This window comes from Physeter macrocephalus, chromosome 19, assembly GCF_002837175.3.
Source record: "Physeter macrocephalus isolate SW-GA chromosome 19, ASM283717v5, whole genome shotgun sequence".
Taxonomy (NCBI): Eukaryota; Metazoa; Chordata; class Mammalia; order Artiodactyla; family Physeteridae; genus Physeter; species Physeter macrocephalus.
The window spans coordinates 2,392,764-2,408,237 of NC_041232.1; the positions used below are offsets into that span (position 1 = coordinate 2,392,764).

Genomic DNA, 15,474 nt, shown 5'->3' on the forward strand with positions numbered 1-15,474 from the left:
GGAGGGCGGAGGGGAGGCTGCAAAGCGCCGACCAGAGACGGGCCCTGATGATGTCCAAGGCATGCTGTGGTTGGGGCCCTAGGTCTGGTGGAGGGCTACCCCGGGGGGACAGTGAGCCTTTGGCCGGGCTGAGCCAGAGCCAGGCTGCACCGTCCGCCGGCCTCTGGGACCATGCCTCCACCTCCTGGAAGAGCTGCCGGCCAGAACCACCCTCAGCTAACTCACGTCGAGGGCTGAGAGAGCACACGGGGGCCTCACTCGCACACCCAGGATGAGTCCTCCAGACCCTCCCTCTGCTCTGTCACCTGAGCTGGCCGTCCCCACCAGTGCCCGAGGCGGGCTGCTGACGCGTCTACTTTGGATCCATTTTCCTTCAGTTGATTGGACCGCGAACACGGTTACTTCTTCTAAAAGTGCCTGATGTTAGAGCTCATCTGACATTTTCATGGGTTTAACTCCACTTTCTCCCTCTGACGTTTATTCTTCTTCTGGACTCTGGAAAAAGCGAATAGAGGGCAAAACTAAACCCCATTGGGTCACAGGTGAGCACAAGACAACTGAGAGCCGGCTGTGCCCTGGCGCCCCGGCCCTTGGCCTCCCTCCCCACCCCACCCAGTCCCCCTGCTGGGCCAGGGCCGCGGAGCGGGGGCCGGGCCCTGCCACCAGGGCGGGCGGGCATTTCCAGGAGGAACTGGTCTGGGGAGGCGGGCAGGCCTCACAGATGAGTGGGGGGCAGGGCTCCAGCTGCCAGAGGCGCAGGCCGTGGCGCCAGCCCCTCCTCTAGAGCTTGTCCCCCGCATGGACCTTCTGGTGGCGGATGAGGTGCGAGCTGCCCCGGAAGGCCTTGCCACAGCGGTTGCACTCGTAGGGCCTCTCCCGCGTGTGGGTCTTGTAGTGCTCGATGAGGGCCGAGCGGTGCCGGAAGGCCTTGCCGCACTCATTGCACACGTAGGGCTTCCGGCCTGTGTGGATGCGCTGGTGCTGGATGAGGGCCGAGCTGTGGCAGAAGGCCTTGCCGCACTGGCCACACTCGTAGGGCTTCTCGCCGGTGTGGATGCGCTGGTGCTCGATGAGCGAGGAGCTCTGGCTGAAGGCCTTGCCACACTTGTGGCACTTGTAAGGCTTCTCGCCCGTGTGCGTCTTGCGGTGCTCAATGAGGTTGGAGCTCTGGCTGAAGGCCTTCCCGCACTCCTCGCATGCATACGGCTTCTTGCCTGTGTGGATCCTCTGGTGCCGGATGAGGTGGGACCGGTGGCAGAAGGCCTTCCCACAGAGCTCGCACTCGTGCGGTTTCTTCAGCGTGTGGATCTTCCGGTGCTGGCTCAGGCCCGAACTCTGGTTGAAGGATTTCCCACACTCCTTACATTGATAGGGCTTCTCCCCGGTGTGGATGCGCTCGTGCTTCCGGAGGCTCGAGCTCCGACTGAAGTCCTTCCCGCACTCCCTGCATGCGTATGGCCTCTTCCCGGTGTGGGTCTTCTGGTGTTGCGCGAGGGCAGAGCTCTGGCGGAAGGCCTTGCCGCACTCCCGGCACTCGTAGGGCTTCTCCCCCGTGTGGATGGCCTGGTGCCGCAGCAGGTGAGAGCTCTGGCTGAAGGCCTTGCCGCACTCACAGCACTCGTAGGGCTTCTCCCCCGTGTGGATCACCAGGTGCCTGAGCAGGTGCGAGCTCTGGCTGAAGGCCTTGCCGCACTCGCGACACGCGTAGGGCTTGGCTGGCTGTGCAGTCCTGTGAGGCCCCTCGGGTCCCGAGTCCCCCCTGCCCGCCGTCTCCCCATCGGGCTTACCGGACGCTTCCCCGCTGTGGATTATCTGGCACATAGTCAGGTCTGATTTCTGGAAGAAGGTTGGGCTGGATGGCTCATCGTCCTGGGGTCTGTCTCCTGGGGGGATGCTCTGATGCTGGATGAGGCTCGAGCACAGACTGATATTCCCCTCATAATCGTCCTGCTCCCCCAGAGGGATCTCCTTGTAGATGACAGCCATCTGCTCTAAACCCCTTTCCTGAAGAAAAGGGTCCCCCGGGTCCTCCTCCGGGAAAAGGTTTGTCTGCATCTCCAACCGGTCCTCAAACACGAAAGCCTCACCCAGCTTGGCTGCCGGGGGAATCTCCATTGTGGGTCCGGGCTCACCCCCAGTGACTGTTTCTCTTTGGGACACACTTACTGCTCTCAGATTCTGAAAAGAAAACAAGAGACACTGTCAAGTCAGCAAGTCAAGCACCTAGTAGGTGCCAGCGTCTAAGAAAGATATAACCAAAGACACAATCTTGCCCTTGAGATGGTCCTTACTGAGTTAGAGACAAGTCTGACTTACCAGAAACAACTGCAAGGAAGACAGACAGACAGACAATGCCACACTGTGGTGTCCAGACTCTAAAGGCTCAGGGTGTCCAGAAAGGTGGGCAAGGACAGGAAGTGGAGCCATTCTGAAAAAGGGGCAAGACTCCAGCTACCGGAGGAGGTTGGGGCTGGGGTCTTGTTGGGAAAGAGAGAGCACACACCCCCCTCCTACGATCGGTCGGCTGCAGGCCTCCAGCCCAGAGCCCCAGCTGGAGCCCTGGGAGTCAGCCCTTCTCATTCCCGCCGGCACACCCCGTCCTGTCCACTTCCCGCCTTTACTGAAGGGGTCTCTGCCTCTCTCCTCACCGCCACTGGGCAGTTCAGGCCTCGGTGTGACTCGCCTCCCCGCTGGCTGCCTACCTCCAGCTTCCCCCCTCCCCCCAGCCCATTCTCCACGTGGATGCCAAGGTCAAACGCCCAAAACACAGTCCTGATTGTGGCATCCCCCTTCTCAGGAGCTTGCAGCAGCCCAAGTCCTCCACACCCGGCCATGCGGCCCTGTCCCCTGCTTCTCCTTCCACACACCCCCAAACTTCCAGCTCCACCACTCACACATGCTGCCTTTTCCTCCTCCTGACTGGTCCCCACTCTTCTCACATGGCCACTTGCTCATCCTTCCACTCAGTTCAAATGTCCCCTCTTCCCTGCACCCTCAGACTCTGACAATCTTGGGCACGTGGCCTCGGTGACCGTGGAGCATGGGGCACATGTTCATCACAGCACTCACCACCTGGAGGGCAAATGTCATGGCAGGACTTTCCCCACCACCGCCTGCGAGCTCCCCAAGGGCAAATTCAGGGCTCTTCCATATTGGAATCCCCAGCTCTCAGCACAGCCACTCAATCATTACACACACATTTATTGAATAAATAAATGATTGAACGGAGGAAAAGTTATTTGTGTTTGTGGTAGAACTGCTTACCACACTTTTATTTTATTTTGCCAAAGTACTCTTTATTCAAATAAGTCAATTATCTGGGAGATATGAATAAATGAAACATACAAAAGCAGAGCTGCTCCGGTTGAAGGGGGTGTTTTCGGAGGGACAAGGAAGGAGACTAGAACACCCCATTCAGCCCCCCATCCCACTGTGGGGGCCCAGAGGGATCTCCGCAGGACCCCATCCACAAACTGCTATGCAACCTCCAGGGAAACTCTTCAGGTACCATAGTGATGACAACTCGAGTTTATTGAGCAACTACTGTGTGCAAGGCACGGCTAGACCTTTTACAAGCATATCTCATGTACTCCTCAGGACTCCATACAAAGGTACTATCATCCTTACACTGAAGTCAGACAGCAACTGCCTCAAAAAGACATACTAAATTAATCAGAATAGTCATGATGGAACTCATTCCTATTTAGAATTTTTCTTTTAATGAATTTTCAGCCAGTAGAAAGGCCAGATGTGAAAAAAAGCACAGAACTGCAATATCCTCAAGAAGCCTGTGTCAGACTTCCCTGGTGGTGCAGTGGTTGAGAATCCACCTGCCAATTCAGGGGACGTAGGTTCAAGCCCTGGTCCGGGAAGATCCCACATGCTGCGGAGCAACTAAGCCCGTGTGCCACAACTACTGAAGCTCCCACGCCACAACTACTGAAGCACGCGTGCCTAGAGCCTGTGCTCCGCAACAAGAGAAGCCACCGCAATGAGAGGCCAGTGCACCTCAACGAAGAGTAGCCCCCGCTCGCGGCAACTAGAGAAAGCCCATGCACAGCAACAAAGACCCAACGCAGCCAAAAATAAATAAATTAATAAATTTATTTTTTTTTAAAAAAGCCTGTGATCACTCCCACTCCTCTTCACAACCACGGTCTCCACTCCCCACCGCCTCCCAACCTCCTCAAACCTCACGTCCCATTTTAACCCTGGTCCACCCCTTCCCCATCTAGCTTAGACTACAGCGGGTCTAACTATGAGCGTCATTTCAACCAGCTCTCTGACCAGCATCACATTCCTCACCTCCCTGCCCTGCCACTAACTACCCACCTCCTCTGCCAGCTCCTCCTAAGATGCTGAATGTTGCCAAGGAAAATCATACGACTGTGTCTGGCACGGAGACAAACTTCAAGTTTCCAATTTCAGCTGGGACTTCAGCTCCAGCATCTAATGACCTCCTTACGGCCAAGCCCTCTCTTCTAGGTCCTCACTTCCTCCCCCCTCTGGAAGGCCTCCTCAAGACATCCCTCTCAAAACCCTTCATTTCAGAGACTGCAAATTGGCACTCTGGGGATCCTGCCACAGACACGTTGTGTTTGGCTCTCAGAGAGTCAGGCTTTTCCTTTTTGTTTGACTTAGCTGCCAATATTTAAAACTCAGTAGGTTTTCCCATGAAAAACTGGACGATGTGACAATACGAGCCCATCCTTCACTAACCCACCTTGCTGGCCAACCTACCCCCACTACCACGCCCCACTTCATTCCCTTGGTTTCTTTTACCCCCCCTAATTTTCATGCCCTCTGACCCGTCTTTCTCGGTATCTGGGGATTGTGCCTCCACCCACCTGCTAAATCCTGGTGTTTCCGAGGTTCCCTCCTCGGGGGTTTTCCATTCCCACTATGTACCAGCTACACGCTGAAGTCTCCACTGTGTTGAAAAAGTTGGCGATACTTTATCTGTGCCCAACGATGTTTTAAATATTCTGGGACCGAAAATCTAAAGGTCTGGAACCCCACGTTTCCCACCTCTCTCGGGCCTTCCCCGGCTCCTCCTGCCTCCGTCACTCCATCCTCCTGGGACCCCCAGGGCCTGGGCACCCGGCCGACCCTCGGGCCAGTCAGGGCCTCCTGGCTGGAGGCCAGCGAGCGGCCGCGGACCCGCACCTGCTTCCACGGACCGGGGCCGCCCACACCTGCGCCACCGCAGGAGGGAGAGGTGGCCACACTGGCTGCCGCGGAGCCACTCACCTAGGCCGGGGCGGGGCCGTTCACCTAAGCGGGGGCGGGGCCGCGGGCGAACGGGGCGGGGCCGCACCTGAGCTGCTCCTGCCCGCGGCCGTGGCCTCGCTCGGCTGCGGCTGCTGACGCGGAGCCCGCCGCTGCCCGAGGGGCCGAGCCCCGCCCCCTCCCGCGGCACTTCCGGGACCGCTCTAGGCCGCGCGGAGGCCAGTGTCTCGCTGGTCCCGCAGTGGAGTACGCGTCGCCGCCTGGACGCCGGGGTCCGGGTCGCAGGACTGGGGTCGGGAGGGGTCGTCCGGTCGGCTCAGGGCTCCGGGCCGTCCCCAAGCGCGTCTCGGCTGGGCGGGCGTTGGCGGGAGCGCAGAGGAGGAAACTGAGGCCGGGAGGGGTGGCCGGCTCCTGGGCACCTGTCCTGGGGGTGGGGCCGGCCAGAGGCTTTGCGGCGGCTGTGTCCCCGGGAGAAGGGCAGGCGCGCTCAGGGCTGCGGAGCCCGTTACCCCGCGCAGGCCCGGGGTCTGCTGCGATTCCCCCTCCCTTCCTGGGGAGCTCTGGTCCTGCTTGCTTACCTCGTCCCCACAGAGACAAATGAGGAGAGCCCGGAGAGGGCCCAGGAGATGGCTGGGAGCCTAGGCGGGACCCTCTGTGGACCCCACCTCTGCATCTGAGGGATGGCCTCCGTTCAGGTGGCGCCTCTTAGGGGAACCGAGAGGGAAGAGGGGTGTGTTCTTCAGCCCCCGACCCCCTTCCCAGAGCTCACTTCTGCTTCTGGTGGTGAGACTTGCCCCTTCACCCAAGGATGGCTGCTGCCCATTCTGCCCCTGCCATCTGCCCACCTGTCTTCAGCACCTTCCGTCCTGGCCCTCAGGTGCCTCCTATCCCCATCCAGGAGTAGGCAGGGGTTCCTAGGGACCCAGTCCAGTGACCCTGTGTGTGTTGGACCACAACCAGCCATGCAGACCTGGGACCATCAAGGGCTGGTTATTTTTTCTCCCACGCCAGCTCTTCCAGTCACAGGAAGGCAAGAGCCACCATTCTGAGCTCCCTGGGGGCTGGTAGGGAGGTGGGGCCCCACCCAAGGGTCTCAGGTGCTTCCCCTTCTGCAACAATCCCCAGAATCCCTACCCCCACACTCCCAGACCAACCACGGTCACTTTTTCAGCCAGGATCTCATGGCCCTCAGAATAGTTATTGTTGACATGTTGATTATTAACCCATTTTACAGAGGAGGAAAATCAAGGCTCAGAGAAAGGGAGGGTCCCAAGGTCAGGAGCATAAGTGGGAGGCAGACAGAAGGCACTCATCCCACACCCCACCCCTAGGGTATGTAGCCCACGGAGCAGTAATAATCCGCGGCATCTTCAGGCTGCACGGGGCTGATGGTCAGGATGCAGGCATTGTGGGCTGCATCCGTGGCTGCCGAGAAGCGGTCAGGGATGTCAGTGGGGCGGTGGTGGTCCTCCTCTGAGCGGTAGTGGAGGAGCAAGCGGGGGGCGCTGCCTGCCCGCTGCTGATACCAAGACACTCCGTAGTCCCCGACGGTGGCATAGCGGGGGCTGAGCATGCAGGAGAGTTGGGCCACTTGGCCTGGGAAGACCAGCAGTGTGTCCGGCTGGGTCAGGGTTGGCTGGGAGGCTGAGAGAGACAGACACACTCAGGTCTGGCCTGGGCCCCTTCCTTCCTGCCCCTGCCCCACAAAGTCTTGGTCAGACTCCCAGGAGAATCCTCTCCCAAAAGCTCACAGCCCGGTGCCATGGGATCGTCACTGGGTGGGGCACAGAGCTGGTGACCCCTAAGCCCCCATTAGTGTAATGTTCCCAAGGAGCCATGTTCAGCTAAGGATCTAGAGTTTAGAGGGTGTGCTGCTGGTCTATGGGCTGCCCACCCTCATCCCTTGCCCTGCAGACCCCTATCACTTTGGTCACACTGGCTTGTCCAAACCCTGTCTACAGACTGACAACCCCCAAGAAGCCTCCTGGGCTGTTACTACCCATTGGCTCAGCCTCCGGCCACTGGCTGCTGAAGACCTTCTCAGGGTTAGCTTGTCCCTGAGGCACTGTGGGGTAGAAACCGGCCCACACCAGCTTCTCCTCTGAAAAACTCAAAAGGTGATGAGTCTCTGAGACCCCCAAGAGTCAGAGTCCAAAGGGACCCTAGCAATCTTGTCATTCACAAATGGGGAAACTGAGGCCCACACAGAGAAGTGACTTGCCTCAAGTCTAGGGCAGGGCCACCTGTGGCCAGTTCTCCTCTCGAACTCAAGGACCCTTCCAAAACCTTCCCCACTGACCACATGGATTTGCTTCCTTACAGGGGGCTTCCAGAGCCAGTGTGCTGTCTCCCACTCCACCCCCCGGTGAGCAAGGCCCAGGGAGGGCTCACCTGCCAGGATGACCCCAGTCAGAAGGAGGACCAGATGCTGACAGGCCATGGCCAGAGGCAGGGAGGCAGGTGGGAGTCGTTTGTTGTGTTGGGCTTGCGCTGGGCGTGCTCCAGCTGCTTCAGGGCACACTGGGGAGGCTGCTGGACCACGACAGGGCATGCAAATCAGCCCACTGACACGGTGGGAGGGCGGTGCTGGGGCCCAGCAGCCAGACTTTATCTTCCCAAACGTCAGCATCCCGGCCCCACAGGGCGTTCTTGAGAACAGAAGCCCGGAAATCCACATGTGCAGTTAGAGCAGGTGGCTGCTCTTCACTGAGGTATAACTCATATGGTCAAGTGCACAAATCTTACATGTATGGCTCGATGATTTTATATATATATATCCCTGCAGCCTCTACCCAGACCAAGATTTAGAACATTTCCATCACCCCAGAAGGCTCCCTCATGCGCCTCCCCTGCCAGTAACACCGTCTTAGCCCCCAACGGTAACCAAGTGGGACTCTGTGGTTAATCAGTTTTGCTGTAGAATGTCAGCTATAAATGGAGTGATAGTGTGTCCTCTTTTGTTTCTGCTTCTTTTGTTAAACATTATAAGAGTCATCCACGTGTGCACATGGATGCAGCAATGTTTAATTCGTTGTCACAGCTGTGTGTAAACCACTGTGTGGATAGCCACAATTAGTTTATCCATCTCCTGTTACTAGCCATTTGGGAGCTTTCATCTTTGGCTATTTCAAGGAGAACCGCTGCGAGCATTCCTGCCTGTGTCGTTGGTGCACCTGAGCTCTGGTTTCTGCTGGGCAGACACCCAGGACGGGGAACGTTTCCGTTTAGTGTTGTTTCTTTTTTGGCCGCATCGCACCACACAGCATGTGGGATCTTAGTTCCCCGACCAGGGATCGAACCCGTGCTCCCTGCAGTCGAAGCGCAGAGTCCTAACCACTGGACCGCCAGGGAAGTCCCCTTTCTGTTTAGTTTTAGTAGATACCGCCAGGGTTCCTGACATGGTTGTGCTGATCTGCACTCCTGTTGTGGGTGAGAGAGTTTGCCAGAACGAGGGGAGCTGACTTTGGTTGGGATTCAGCCTGCATTGGGATTCAAACCTGAATCCCAGATCCTCCTCCTCTTAACTGCACAACTTCAGCCAAGTTCCCCTCTCTGTGCCTCAGTTTCCTCATCTGGAAACTAAAGACGAGCGTTGTGCCAGCCCAAGTGTTGTGAAGATGCAAAGATAGGACTTTGTGGGAGTTCCTTGGTTGCCTAGTGGTTAGGATTCTGGGCTTTCATTGCGTGGCCTGGGTTCAACCCCTGGTAAGGGAACTGAGATCCCACAAGCTGCACGTTGCAGCCAAAAAAAAAAAAAGCAAAGAAAAACAAAAAAAAAAACATAGATAGGACTTTGTGTGTATTAATCATGCCTTTTATATTCTCTATCCTGATGCTTTGACATCTGGGGCCTTGCTGACCTTGGAGGGACTGGCCCTCCCAGGGTCAGCCAGTTCCTAGAGACAGTAACACACTTTTCAAATGCAAACCAACCATTCCTGAGTCCACACTCCCCCGACCACCTTGACCACCTCCCCTACGGGCCTCTGTCCTCCTCCACTTGGGAACTGTAACAAACCAGCTTCTCAATGGCAATCATCTCCTGATCTGCTGGCCTTCCCAAATACCTAAAAAATAAACAAGTTAAAGCAGTGTGCTCTCGTTACTTTTTAGCCTTGAGAGCTCGCTTGGGGAAGGTTACAAAGCTCCCACTGTGGGTCCCGCTCCAGTCCTAACACCTCCTTAGGGCACCTCCATGACACTCAAGACAAAAGACCCCTCCTCGGCGGCACTAAAGACAAACACCTCGGAAAACAGAGGGGTGGTCATTGGAGCTGAGGGTCCAGGCCGGGAGTTCCATTCCTTCCAGAATCTGGCTGCAGCCACTCCTGGGCTGTGTTCTGCAGGACACGGGTCCCCAGATTTTGGAAGAAAGTGCCCTGCCTGTAAGTTTGGGAAACGCTGCCCCAGGTCTTTCCCCAGTGCTGCCTCTGAGAGCCTGCTGCAGGCTGAGCACCCAGGTAGCACTCAAAAGGGTTACTGCGTTCCATCCTCACGCTAACTTGCCCGTGGTGCCGTGAGCGGTGCCAGCGGTGCCGTGAGCAGTGCCTCTCACTGCTTTACAGGTGTGAGCACTGAGACAAGTCCTGTCCAGAGGCAGAGTGATGCTGACGAGCTGCGGGGAGGATCTGGGCCTCCTCCTGCCTCCTGCCTTGAGCTCTGCCTGCAGAGGGTGAATGAATAGTCTAATCACTGGGGAGCAGTGGCAGGACAGCTAAGAAGGAGGTATCCTGACCCGCCATGAGTCCAGAGGCCCAACCACAACCAGACGGAAAGGGGCAATGCAAACGCTGCACACGCTGGAAAACAATGGCAGTTTCTTACAAAGTTGAACATACTCTCCCCAGAGGACCCAGCAATCCCTCTTGCTGAGATTTACAGTAGAGAAATGGAAACGTCTCTTTACCCAGAGACCTGCAGGTGAGTGTCTGTACTGGCTTTACTCATAATCACCCAAAATGGGAAACAATCCAAACAGCAGCAGGTGAGTGGATCCACAGACCGTGGCACCTCCAGGCAGTGGGACCCTCCCGGGTGATGAAAGGAAGGACCCATTGACACCGGTTGACGACCCCGGTGAATCCCGCACGCATGGAGCTAGGTGAAAGCAGCCGCACGTGAAAGGCTCTGCGCTGTCTGCTGCTTCCCTCTCTGTGACGTGACAGTCTGGAAGAGGTGGGTGCAGGGAACACTGCAGCGCTTGCCAGGGGCTGGGGTGACCACAAAGGGGCATGAAGGAATTTGGGAGAGTGACGGAAATGTTGTGTATCCAGACTGGTGGTGGTTCTGTGAGACTTGTCACAACTGGAAAACACTCAAAAGTGTTTTGTTCACTCAAAAGTGAATTTTACTGTATGTAAACCATGACTCAATAAACTTGACTAAGAAAGGAAAGAAACAAGGACAGAAGAGAGGGAGGCTGGGAGTGAGCCCAGGGCAGGGGGCCTTGAGTTGATAGGGAGCCTGCGAGGTTGGTGAGGATCCCGCTTCTGCTACAGCAACGCCAGCACCCCACCCCCAGGAAACTCCCCTGCTTTCAGCCTGGGAGCTCTGTCTCTACTGGTGAGGGGAGGTGGTCTCTGGACATCCCTGGGCCTTGAGGCTCCAGCCCCCACTAGAGCCCTGCGTCAGGGAATGTCCGGACCATCCCCAGAGCCCATTACCGGGATACTAGGGGGAAGGCATTTCCTGCCTGGACCTCTTGGCAGCTCCCACTCCCATGGAGACCAGCTTGGAAGCTGGGAGGGCCTGAGTCTTCTCTGTACTCTGATCTAGCTAGCGTGAGGAAGAGGAGGCCAAGACTCCTGGACTAGCTGCAAGGACCCCCTGGGCTGGTGGAGCCCAGCCCCAAGGGCGGCTGAGCGGGGAGCTGCACTTGGACCCACCCACCCATCACTCCCCGATCCCTGACACACACACATCTCCCAAAGGGCGCCACACGGGGTAGATCTCAGCCCCAGCTCCTTCCTTAGTCAGGATGGGGGTTGGGGGATCAAAGCCCCCACATCTGTCTCCTCCCCCCTGCAGCCGTGTTTATCATGGTGATGTCTGGAGGTAAGTGGGGTCCCCTGTCCCAGCAGACTGGTGGGGGTACATTCCCTCTGCCTTGAGGGAGAGTGGGGAGGCAGCGTGGGGAAGGGGTACACATGGGAAGGGATGAGAGCGTCTGCGGAGAGTCTCTTGAGGGGAAACCCCGGCTAGGTCTTGGGAAATGCACGTGGGCTCCTCTAGGAGCGCACGGGCCACGCAGCCACCAAGCCGCTGCCGTGGAGCATATGTTCAAACTGCTCCATCCCTTAGCTGGTCAGTGGTCCTCCAGCTTCAGGGGGCATGAGGCACCTAAAACTCTAGCCCCAGCTGCAGATTCTTGAGCTTCTGGTGGAGGCGGGGCTGGTGCGGGGTAGGGGGTGAGGGGCTGTCAGGTGCTGGAGGTGGGGCTGAAATGCGCGGGGAGCGTCGCGTGAGAAAGGCAGAAGTTGTGCACCCCGGGTCACCGACATCTTGGGAGATGGAAGGGGGTACATTCCTAATCTCCTGGCCCCATTCCCTGCTCTGTAGGGAAGAGACGGGAGGGAGGCAGAGGGTCCCAGTTTGGGGGGAATAGAGGGTGCCATTCGTTCACCTCTGCTCCTCCCCCACAGCTGGCTGCTGGGAGCTGGTGAACCCCTGGTGCAGCCTGGTGATCCTCATCACCCACCTAAGGCAGAGGGGGCAGGTGCCCCCAGATGGTGAGGGGGCAGGGAGGGGTGCTGGGAGAACCGCTGAGGGCCCCCAGGCAGAGATTCCAGCCTTTCCCTGCCTCCCTCTCTGCTCCCCCAACGACCATAGCCCTCCTGGCTGAGGAGGGGCACCTGGTGAACCTGGCTGAGGGACTGGAGGATGGGGCTTCCCCCGCGCCCTCCATGGGCAGCCCCCTGCTGCAGGAGCGTGGGACCTATGTCCTAGTGCAGATCATCAGTAAGTGGGGCCCCAGATTCCCCCTGTGCAGCTATGTTGGAATATAAGAGGGGGGACAGCAGCCATAGACCACCCAAGCCCTGCCGAGCCCCCACTTTGGCCAGGATCTAGCCCTGACCTTCCCATCCAATGCCCTGTCCTGACCCCACTGTGGGCCAGCAAACAGGTCCAGAGTGAGAGGTGGGGGTGTGGACCACCAGGCCAGCCAGGAATCAGCCTTCTTCCCTCTGCAGAGTGTGAGGGCGGGGCCCCTACCTGCTATGAGTCCCTCCTGGAGAACCTGGATGAGCGCTGTCCAGAGCTGGCAGGTTAGTGTCACAGGAGAGCCCCAGGGGGAGGGTGTGCCTTCCCACCAGCCCCCCACAGGCAGGGCTTCTTGGGCCTTCCAGAGGAGCTGCGCTGGCTGTCGGGCCTGCCCCCACTTTGCGATGGCTGGAGAAGGCGCGCCGGCACTCTGCGTGGCCACCAGGAGCAAGACCCTCCTTCATGGCCCCGAAGGGTGGGTTTCCTGCTGTCTGGGACCCACTAGCTGGGGCTGAGAGCCAGGTAAGGAGGAGACATGGATCCCTGAAGGGATGCTTATACCCAGAAATGGGACGCCTTCCCAGGGGACAGATGTGTGTGCTGAGAGGTGGACCCCAATGCCAACCCCCCTCAGAGACACACATATACCCACATGATGGAAGACACTATATCCAGAGACAGGTCCCCACCATCCTGCTGGAGGCTAAGTGCCTGCACAAGGGCAGGGAGACGTGGAATAGGGCCTGGCACACCGTATGTGCTCAGTGCAGAGCTGTTGAATGAACTCAGTGAAGGCAGCAGCAGAGTGTGTGATGGCGTTTGAAGGGCCAGCACCTCTGTTCCGGCAGGCCCCATGACCTGGCACATCACGGCCAAGTGGCCGAGCTGGACTCAGATCCAAGGGGGTTGGCTGTGACCTCTGCCTGGTGTGATCAGGCGCAAAGGTCCAGCAGTATTCCTCTTGCAGAATCTGGAATTTCTGGGAAATTGCAAGGTCACTGACAGAACGTGAGGCCACCGCGGGGCCCCTAAGATGTGGGTGCAGAGAAAGGGATCCAGAGGCAGAGATGAGAAGGGTGGAGGGGCAGGGGTCCCTGAGAGGAGACAGCATGCTCCTCCAGGGATTCCAGCCCCCAGGAGTCAGATGCCCTTGAGGCTTATGGTCACCTGCTAATGCCTCATCACCCAGTCTGGACTGCCCAAGGCTGTCAGATTACACAGGATTACAAGGTCACCCTCCCCACCCAGGACACCAGCTGAAGGTGAAGCATCCCACTCCACAGTGGGTCATCCATCCATCCTCCCCCACCTGCAGAAAGTCCAATGAGAGCGGACACAGCAGGCTCGGATCTAACATAAACTCTTTTAATTGCACATTTTCGTCTTGGGTCATCTGTGGGGTGAGAAACCCCCTCCTCACTCCCAGTCCCAGCTATGTGGGTACAATCTGACGTCATGGTCTTGCTGTCGGTGAAGGGGTGAAGGTGGCTGCAGGGCTGGCCCCTGAATCTGCACGGGTCTCTTCAGGGCAGGGAGCTCAGACCTGCAGAGGGAGGGCCGGCACAGGTGGAGGTCAGGCCGCAGGTACAGGAGGAGGGACTGCCGCTCCCACCCAGCAGGGGTCAGGGCCTCCCAACTCACCGTGGTTGTACTTGCACTGCTTCAGGGCCTCACTGAAGCCCTCGCACAGGGTCAGGTCGCTCTGAGTGGTGGAGCAGTCCAGGAACTGCCTGATCTCATAGGCGCAGGGCCCCATCTGCAGGGGCTGCGGGGCAGCGCGGGCCGGGGCCTGGGGTTACAGCACAGGAAGCAGCATGGTCAGCTTGGGGTTGGCACCCAGAAGAGGACTCCAAAGCTGGGGGTGCCGGCTGCCCCTCCTAACGCCCCCAGCCCTGCCAGGCCTAGCCTGCCTTGTTTAGCCTCCGCTGCTCCATCCCTGAAACAGGGTGAGCCCACAGCCCTCTCAAAGCCACCCTGTTGGTGCTGGTACAGAGAGCATTCCCAGCTGCCTCATAACAGGTATGCTGGCAGGTGGGGGTGGGAAGTGAGAGAAGGTTCTAGAAAAGCCCAGTGCTCTGCTGGAGTATGAGCCCCACCCCCACAAGTTCTAGCACCTTCCTGCTCAGCAACACTGATCCTCATGACCCCCGACTCCACCACTAAGCCAGAATTTGGTTCAGGACTGGTGAGGTGCCCAGTGGGGGACAGGCCAGCAGGGAACAGACCCAGAGTCCCTGGCTACCCTTCACCCTTGGGTGCAGGGGCTACAGGAAGGGGCTACCTGGGAGAGAGAGAGCACGGACTCAGGAACTTCAACATCCCTCCCTTCTACTAGGGTTAGGTGACCTTGGGCCAGTCTCTGAGCCCCTAAGGGCCTCAGTTTCCCCATCTTTAAAGGGCTGGTTTGTGCCTGTCCACAGGGGTCTAGGGACCTTGGCCTCAGGGGAGGGGCAGGGAGAGCCGGCCTGTGACCAGAGACCAACAGCAGAGCGACTAATAGGACCCTTCTTGGGCACAGTCCATGGCCGAGGCAGCTCTGGACACCCTGGACACTCCTCGCTGGACGTTCCGGCAGCTCCCCGCTCAGTGGCCTTGAGAGAAGGCGGCCTCAGTTTCCCCTGAGCCCTTGCTCACCTGCTGGGCAGCAGCCTGGGCGGGCTCTGAGCTCCCCCCGCTCAAGGCTCCGGTCAGGGCGCTGCCCATGACGTGTCCCACAGCCGAGCCCACGGCCACTCCGGCGGCGGTGGTCGCCATCTGCGCCATCAGGCCGGGCTGGCCCGACGGGGCGGGGGCCGGGGCCACGGCCGCGGGCGGCGGGTGCGCGGGCGGGTGGGCAGAGGGCGCTGCGTTGCGGCTGCGGGATGGGAAGAAGCAGGGTTAATCCCGGCCGGACTCCAGGCCAGCGGCCCCAGGGGCCCGCAGCTCCGGAGAGGCACCCTCTCCTCCTCCCCGAGGGTGGACGACCACCGTCTTAGACGCGTGATTGCGGTACCCCCACCCCTCCCCCGCCAAGATGGCGCAGCAGCTGCCAAGGTCACGCTGTCACGCCCTTGGGGGCCGCGCTTCCCCAGACCCCACCCTGCGGGCCCTCGTCCCGCTCCCACCTGGCTGGCCGGGCGGCCATGCTGCGACTCCCCCGGGGCATGGTGGCGGCGGTGGGGCCGGCTGAGCCGAGTCGGAGACGGCGACGGTGACTGCGGTTCCGGCTCGGGGACGAAGGCGGCGGCGCCTGTCACGGCCGGCGCTGCGGGGCGGAGCCGGGGC

The 15,474-nt window shown here is 59.0% G+C and overlaps 4 protein-coding genes and 1 long non-coding RNA gene across 9 annotated transcripts; 2 read left to right on the top strand and 3 right to left on the bottom strand.

Annotated features, from left to right (window-relative positions):
- Nucleotides 1–503: 503 nt before the first annotated feature.
- Nucleotides 504–6,246, bottom strand: ZNF70 (zinc finger protein 70). Of its 4 annotated transcripts, none has more exons than XM_028480719.2 (2): nucleotides 5,808–6,246; nucleotides 504–2,178 (listed from the first exon to the last, which is right to left on the bottom strand). In XM_028480719.2, the coding sequence occupies exon 2, from the start codon at nucleotides 2,113–2,115 to the stop codon at nucleotides 781–783; it is 1,335 nt and encodes a 444-aa protein (XP_028336520.1). In that variant the 5' UTR covers nucleotides 2,116–2,178; nucleotides 5,808–6,246; the 3' UTR covers nucleotides 504–780. The 4 variants fall into 4 exon arrangements, with proteins under 4 accessions (XP_028336520.1, XP_028336519.1, XP_007127253.1 ...); XM_028480718.1 differs by lacking the exon at nucleotides 5,808–6,246 and adding an exon at nucleotides 5,251–5,344; XM_007127191.3 differs by lacking the exon at nucleotides 5,808–6,246 and adding an exon at nucleotides 5,029–5,170.
- Nucleotides 5,437–10,327, top strand: LOC114484454 (uncharacterized). 2 transcript variants are annotated; one of them, XR_003677347.1, is made up of 3 exons: nucleotides 5,437–5,501; nucleotides 7,552–7,689; nucleotides 9,795–10,327. It is a non-coding gene; the product is annotated as an uncharacterized lncRNA (long non-coding RNA). The 2 variants fall into 2 exon arrangements; XR_003677348.1 differs by lacking the exon at nucleotides 9,795–10,327 and adding an exon at nucleotides 8,015–8,096.
- On the bottom strand, nucleotides 6,421–8,099 carry LOC102975342 (V-set pre-B cell surrogate light chain 3). The gene is made up of 2 exons (XM_007127190.3): nucleotides 7,621–8,099; nucleotides 6,421–6,873 (listed from the first exon to the last, which is right to left on the bottom strand). The coding sequence occupies exons 1-2, from the start codon at nucleotides 7,904–7,906 to the stop codon at nucleotides 6,557–6,559; spliced, it is 603 nt and encodes a 200-aa protein (XP_007127252.3). The 5' UTR covers nucleotides 7,907–8,099; the 3' UTR covers nucleotides 6,421–6,556.
- Nucleotides 10,328–11,236: 909 nt separating the features above from the next.
- Nucleotides 11,237–12,838, top strand: C19H22orf15 (chromosome 19 C22orf15 homolog). The gene is made up of 4 exons (XM_055080738.1): nucleotides 11,237–11,283; nucleotides 11,871–11,957; nucleotides 12,420–12,494; nucleotides 12,553–12,838. The coding sequence occupies exons 1-4, from the start codon at nucleotides 11,268–11,270 to the stop codon at nucleotides 12,723–12,725; spliced, it is 351 nt and encodes a 116-aa protein (XP_054936713.1). The 5' UTR covers nucleotides 11,237–11,267; the 3' UTR covers nucleotides 12,726–12,838.
- A 716-nt stretch (nucleotides 12,839–13,554) lies between these two features.
- Nucleotides 13,555–15,450, bottom strand: CHCHD10 (coiled-coil-helix-coiled-coil-helix domain containing 10). Its single transcript, XM_024121071.2, has 4 exons — nucleotides 15,315–15,450; nucleotides 14,845–15,064; nucleotides 13,852–13,999; nucleotides 13,555–13,753 (listed from the first exon to the last, which is right to left on the bottom strand). Exons 1-4 carry the CDS (start codon nucleotides 15,353–15,355, stop codon nucleotides 13,734–13,736), a joined length of 429 nt encoding a protein of 142 aa, XP_023976839.1. The 5' UTR covers nucleotides 15,356–15,450; the 3' UTR covers nucleotides 13,555–13,733.
- Nucleotides 15,451–15,474: the final 24 nt, after the last annotated feature.

What these genes read in the sequence shown, in the direction of transcription:
- C19H22orf15 (XM_055080738.1), top strand. An exon ending in GGGGCAGGTGCCCCCAGATG is followed by an intron (nt 11,958 to 12,419) that starts GTGAGGGGGCAG and finishes TTCCCTCTGCAG; the next exon opens with AGTGTGAGGGCGGGGCCCCT. An exon ending in GCGCTGTCCAGAGCTGGCAG is followed by an intron (nt 12,495 to 12,552) that starts GTTAGTGTCACA and finishes AGCCCCCCACAG; the next exon opens with GCAGGGCTTCTTGGGCCTTC.
- LOC102975342 (XM_007127190.3), bottom strand. Translation starts at nt 7,906, where the DNA reads ATGTGGATTTCCGGGCTTCTGTTCTCAAGAACGCCCTGTGGGGCCGGG. An exon ending in GACTGGGGTCATCCTGGCAG is followed by an intron (nt 6,874 to 7,620) that starts GTGAGCCCTCCC and finishes TGTCTCTCTCAG; the next exon opens with CCTCCCAGCCAACCCTGACC.
- ZNF70 (XM_028480719.2), bottom strand. Translation starts at nt 2,115, where the DNA reads ATGGAGATTCCCCCGGCAGCCAAGCTGGGTGAGGCTTTCGTGTTTGAG.
- CHCHD10 (XM_024121071.2), bottom strand. Translation starts at nt 15,355, where the DNA reads ATGCCCCGGGGGAGTCGCAGCATGGCCGCCCGGCCAGCCAG. An exon ending in CCCAGGCTGCTGCCCAGCAG is followed by an intron (nt 14,000 to 14,844) that starts GTGAGCAAGGGC and finishes CTGTAACCCCAG; the next exon opens with GCCCCGGCCCGCGCTGCCCC. An exon ending in GCAGTGCAAGTACAACCACG is followed by an intron (nt 13,754 to 13,851) that starts GTGAGTTGGGAG and finishes CTCCCTCTGCAG; the next exon opens with GTCTGAGCTCCCTGCCCTGA.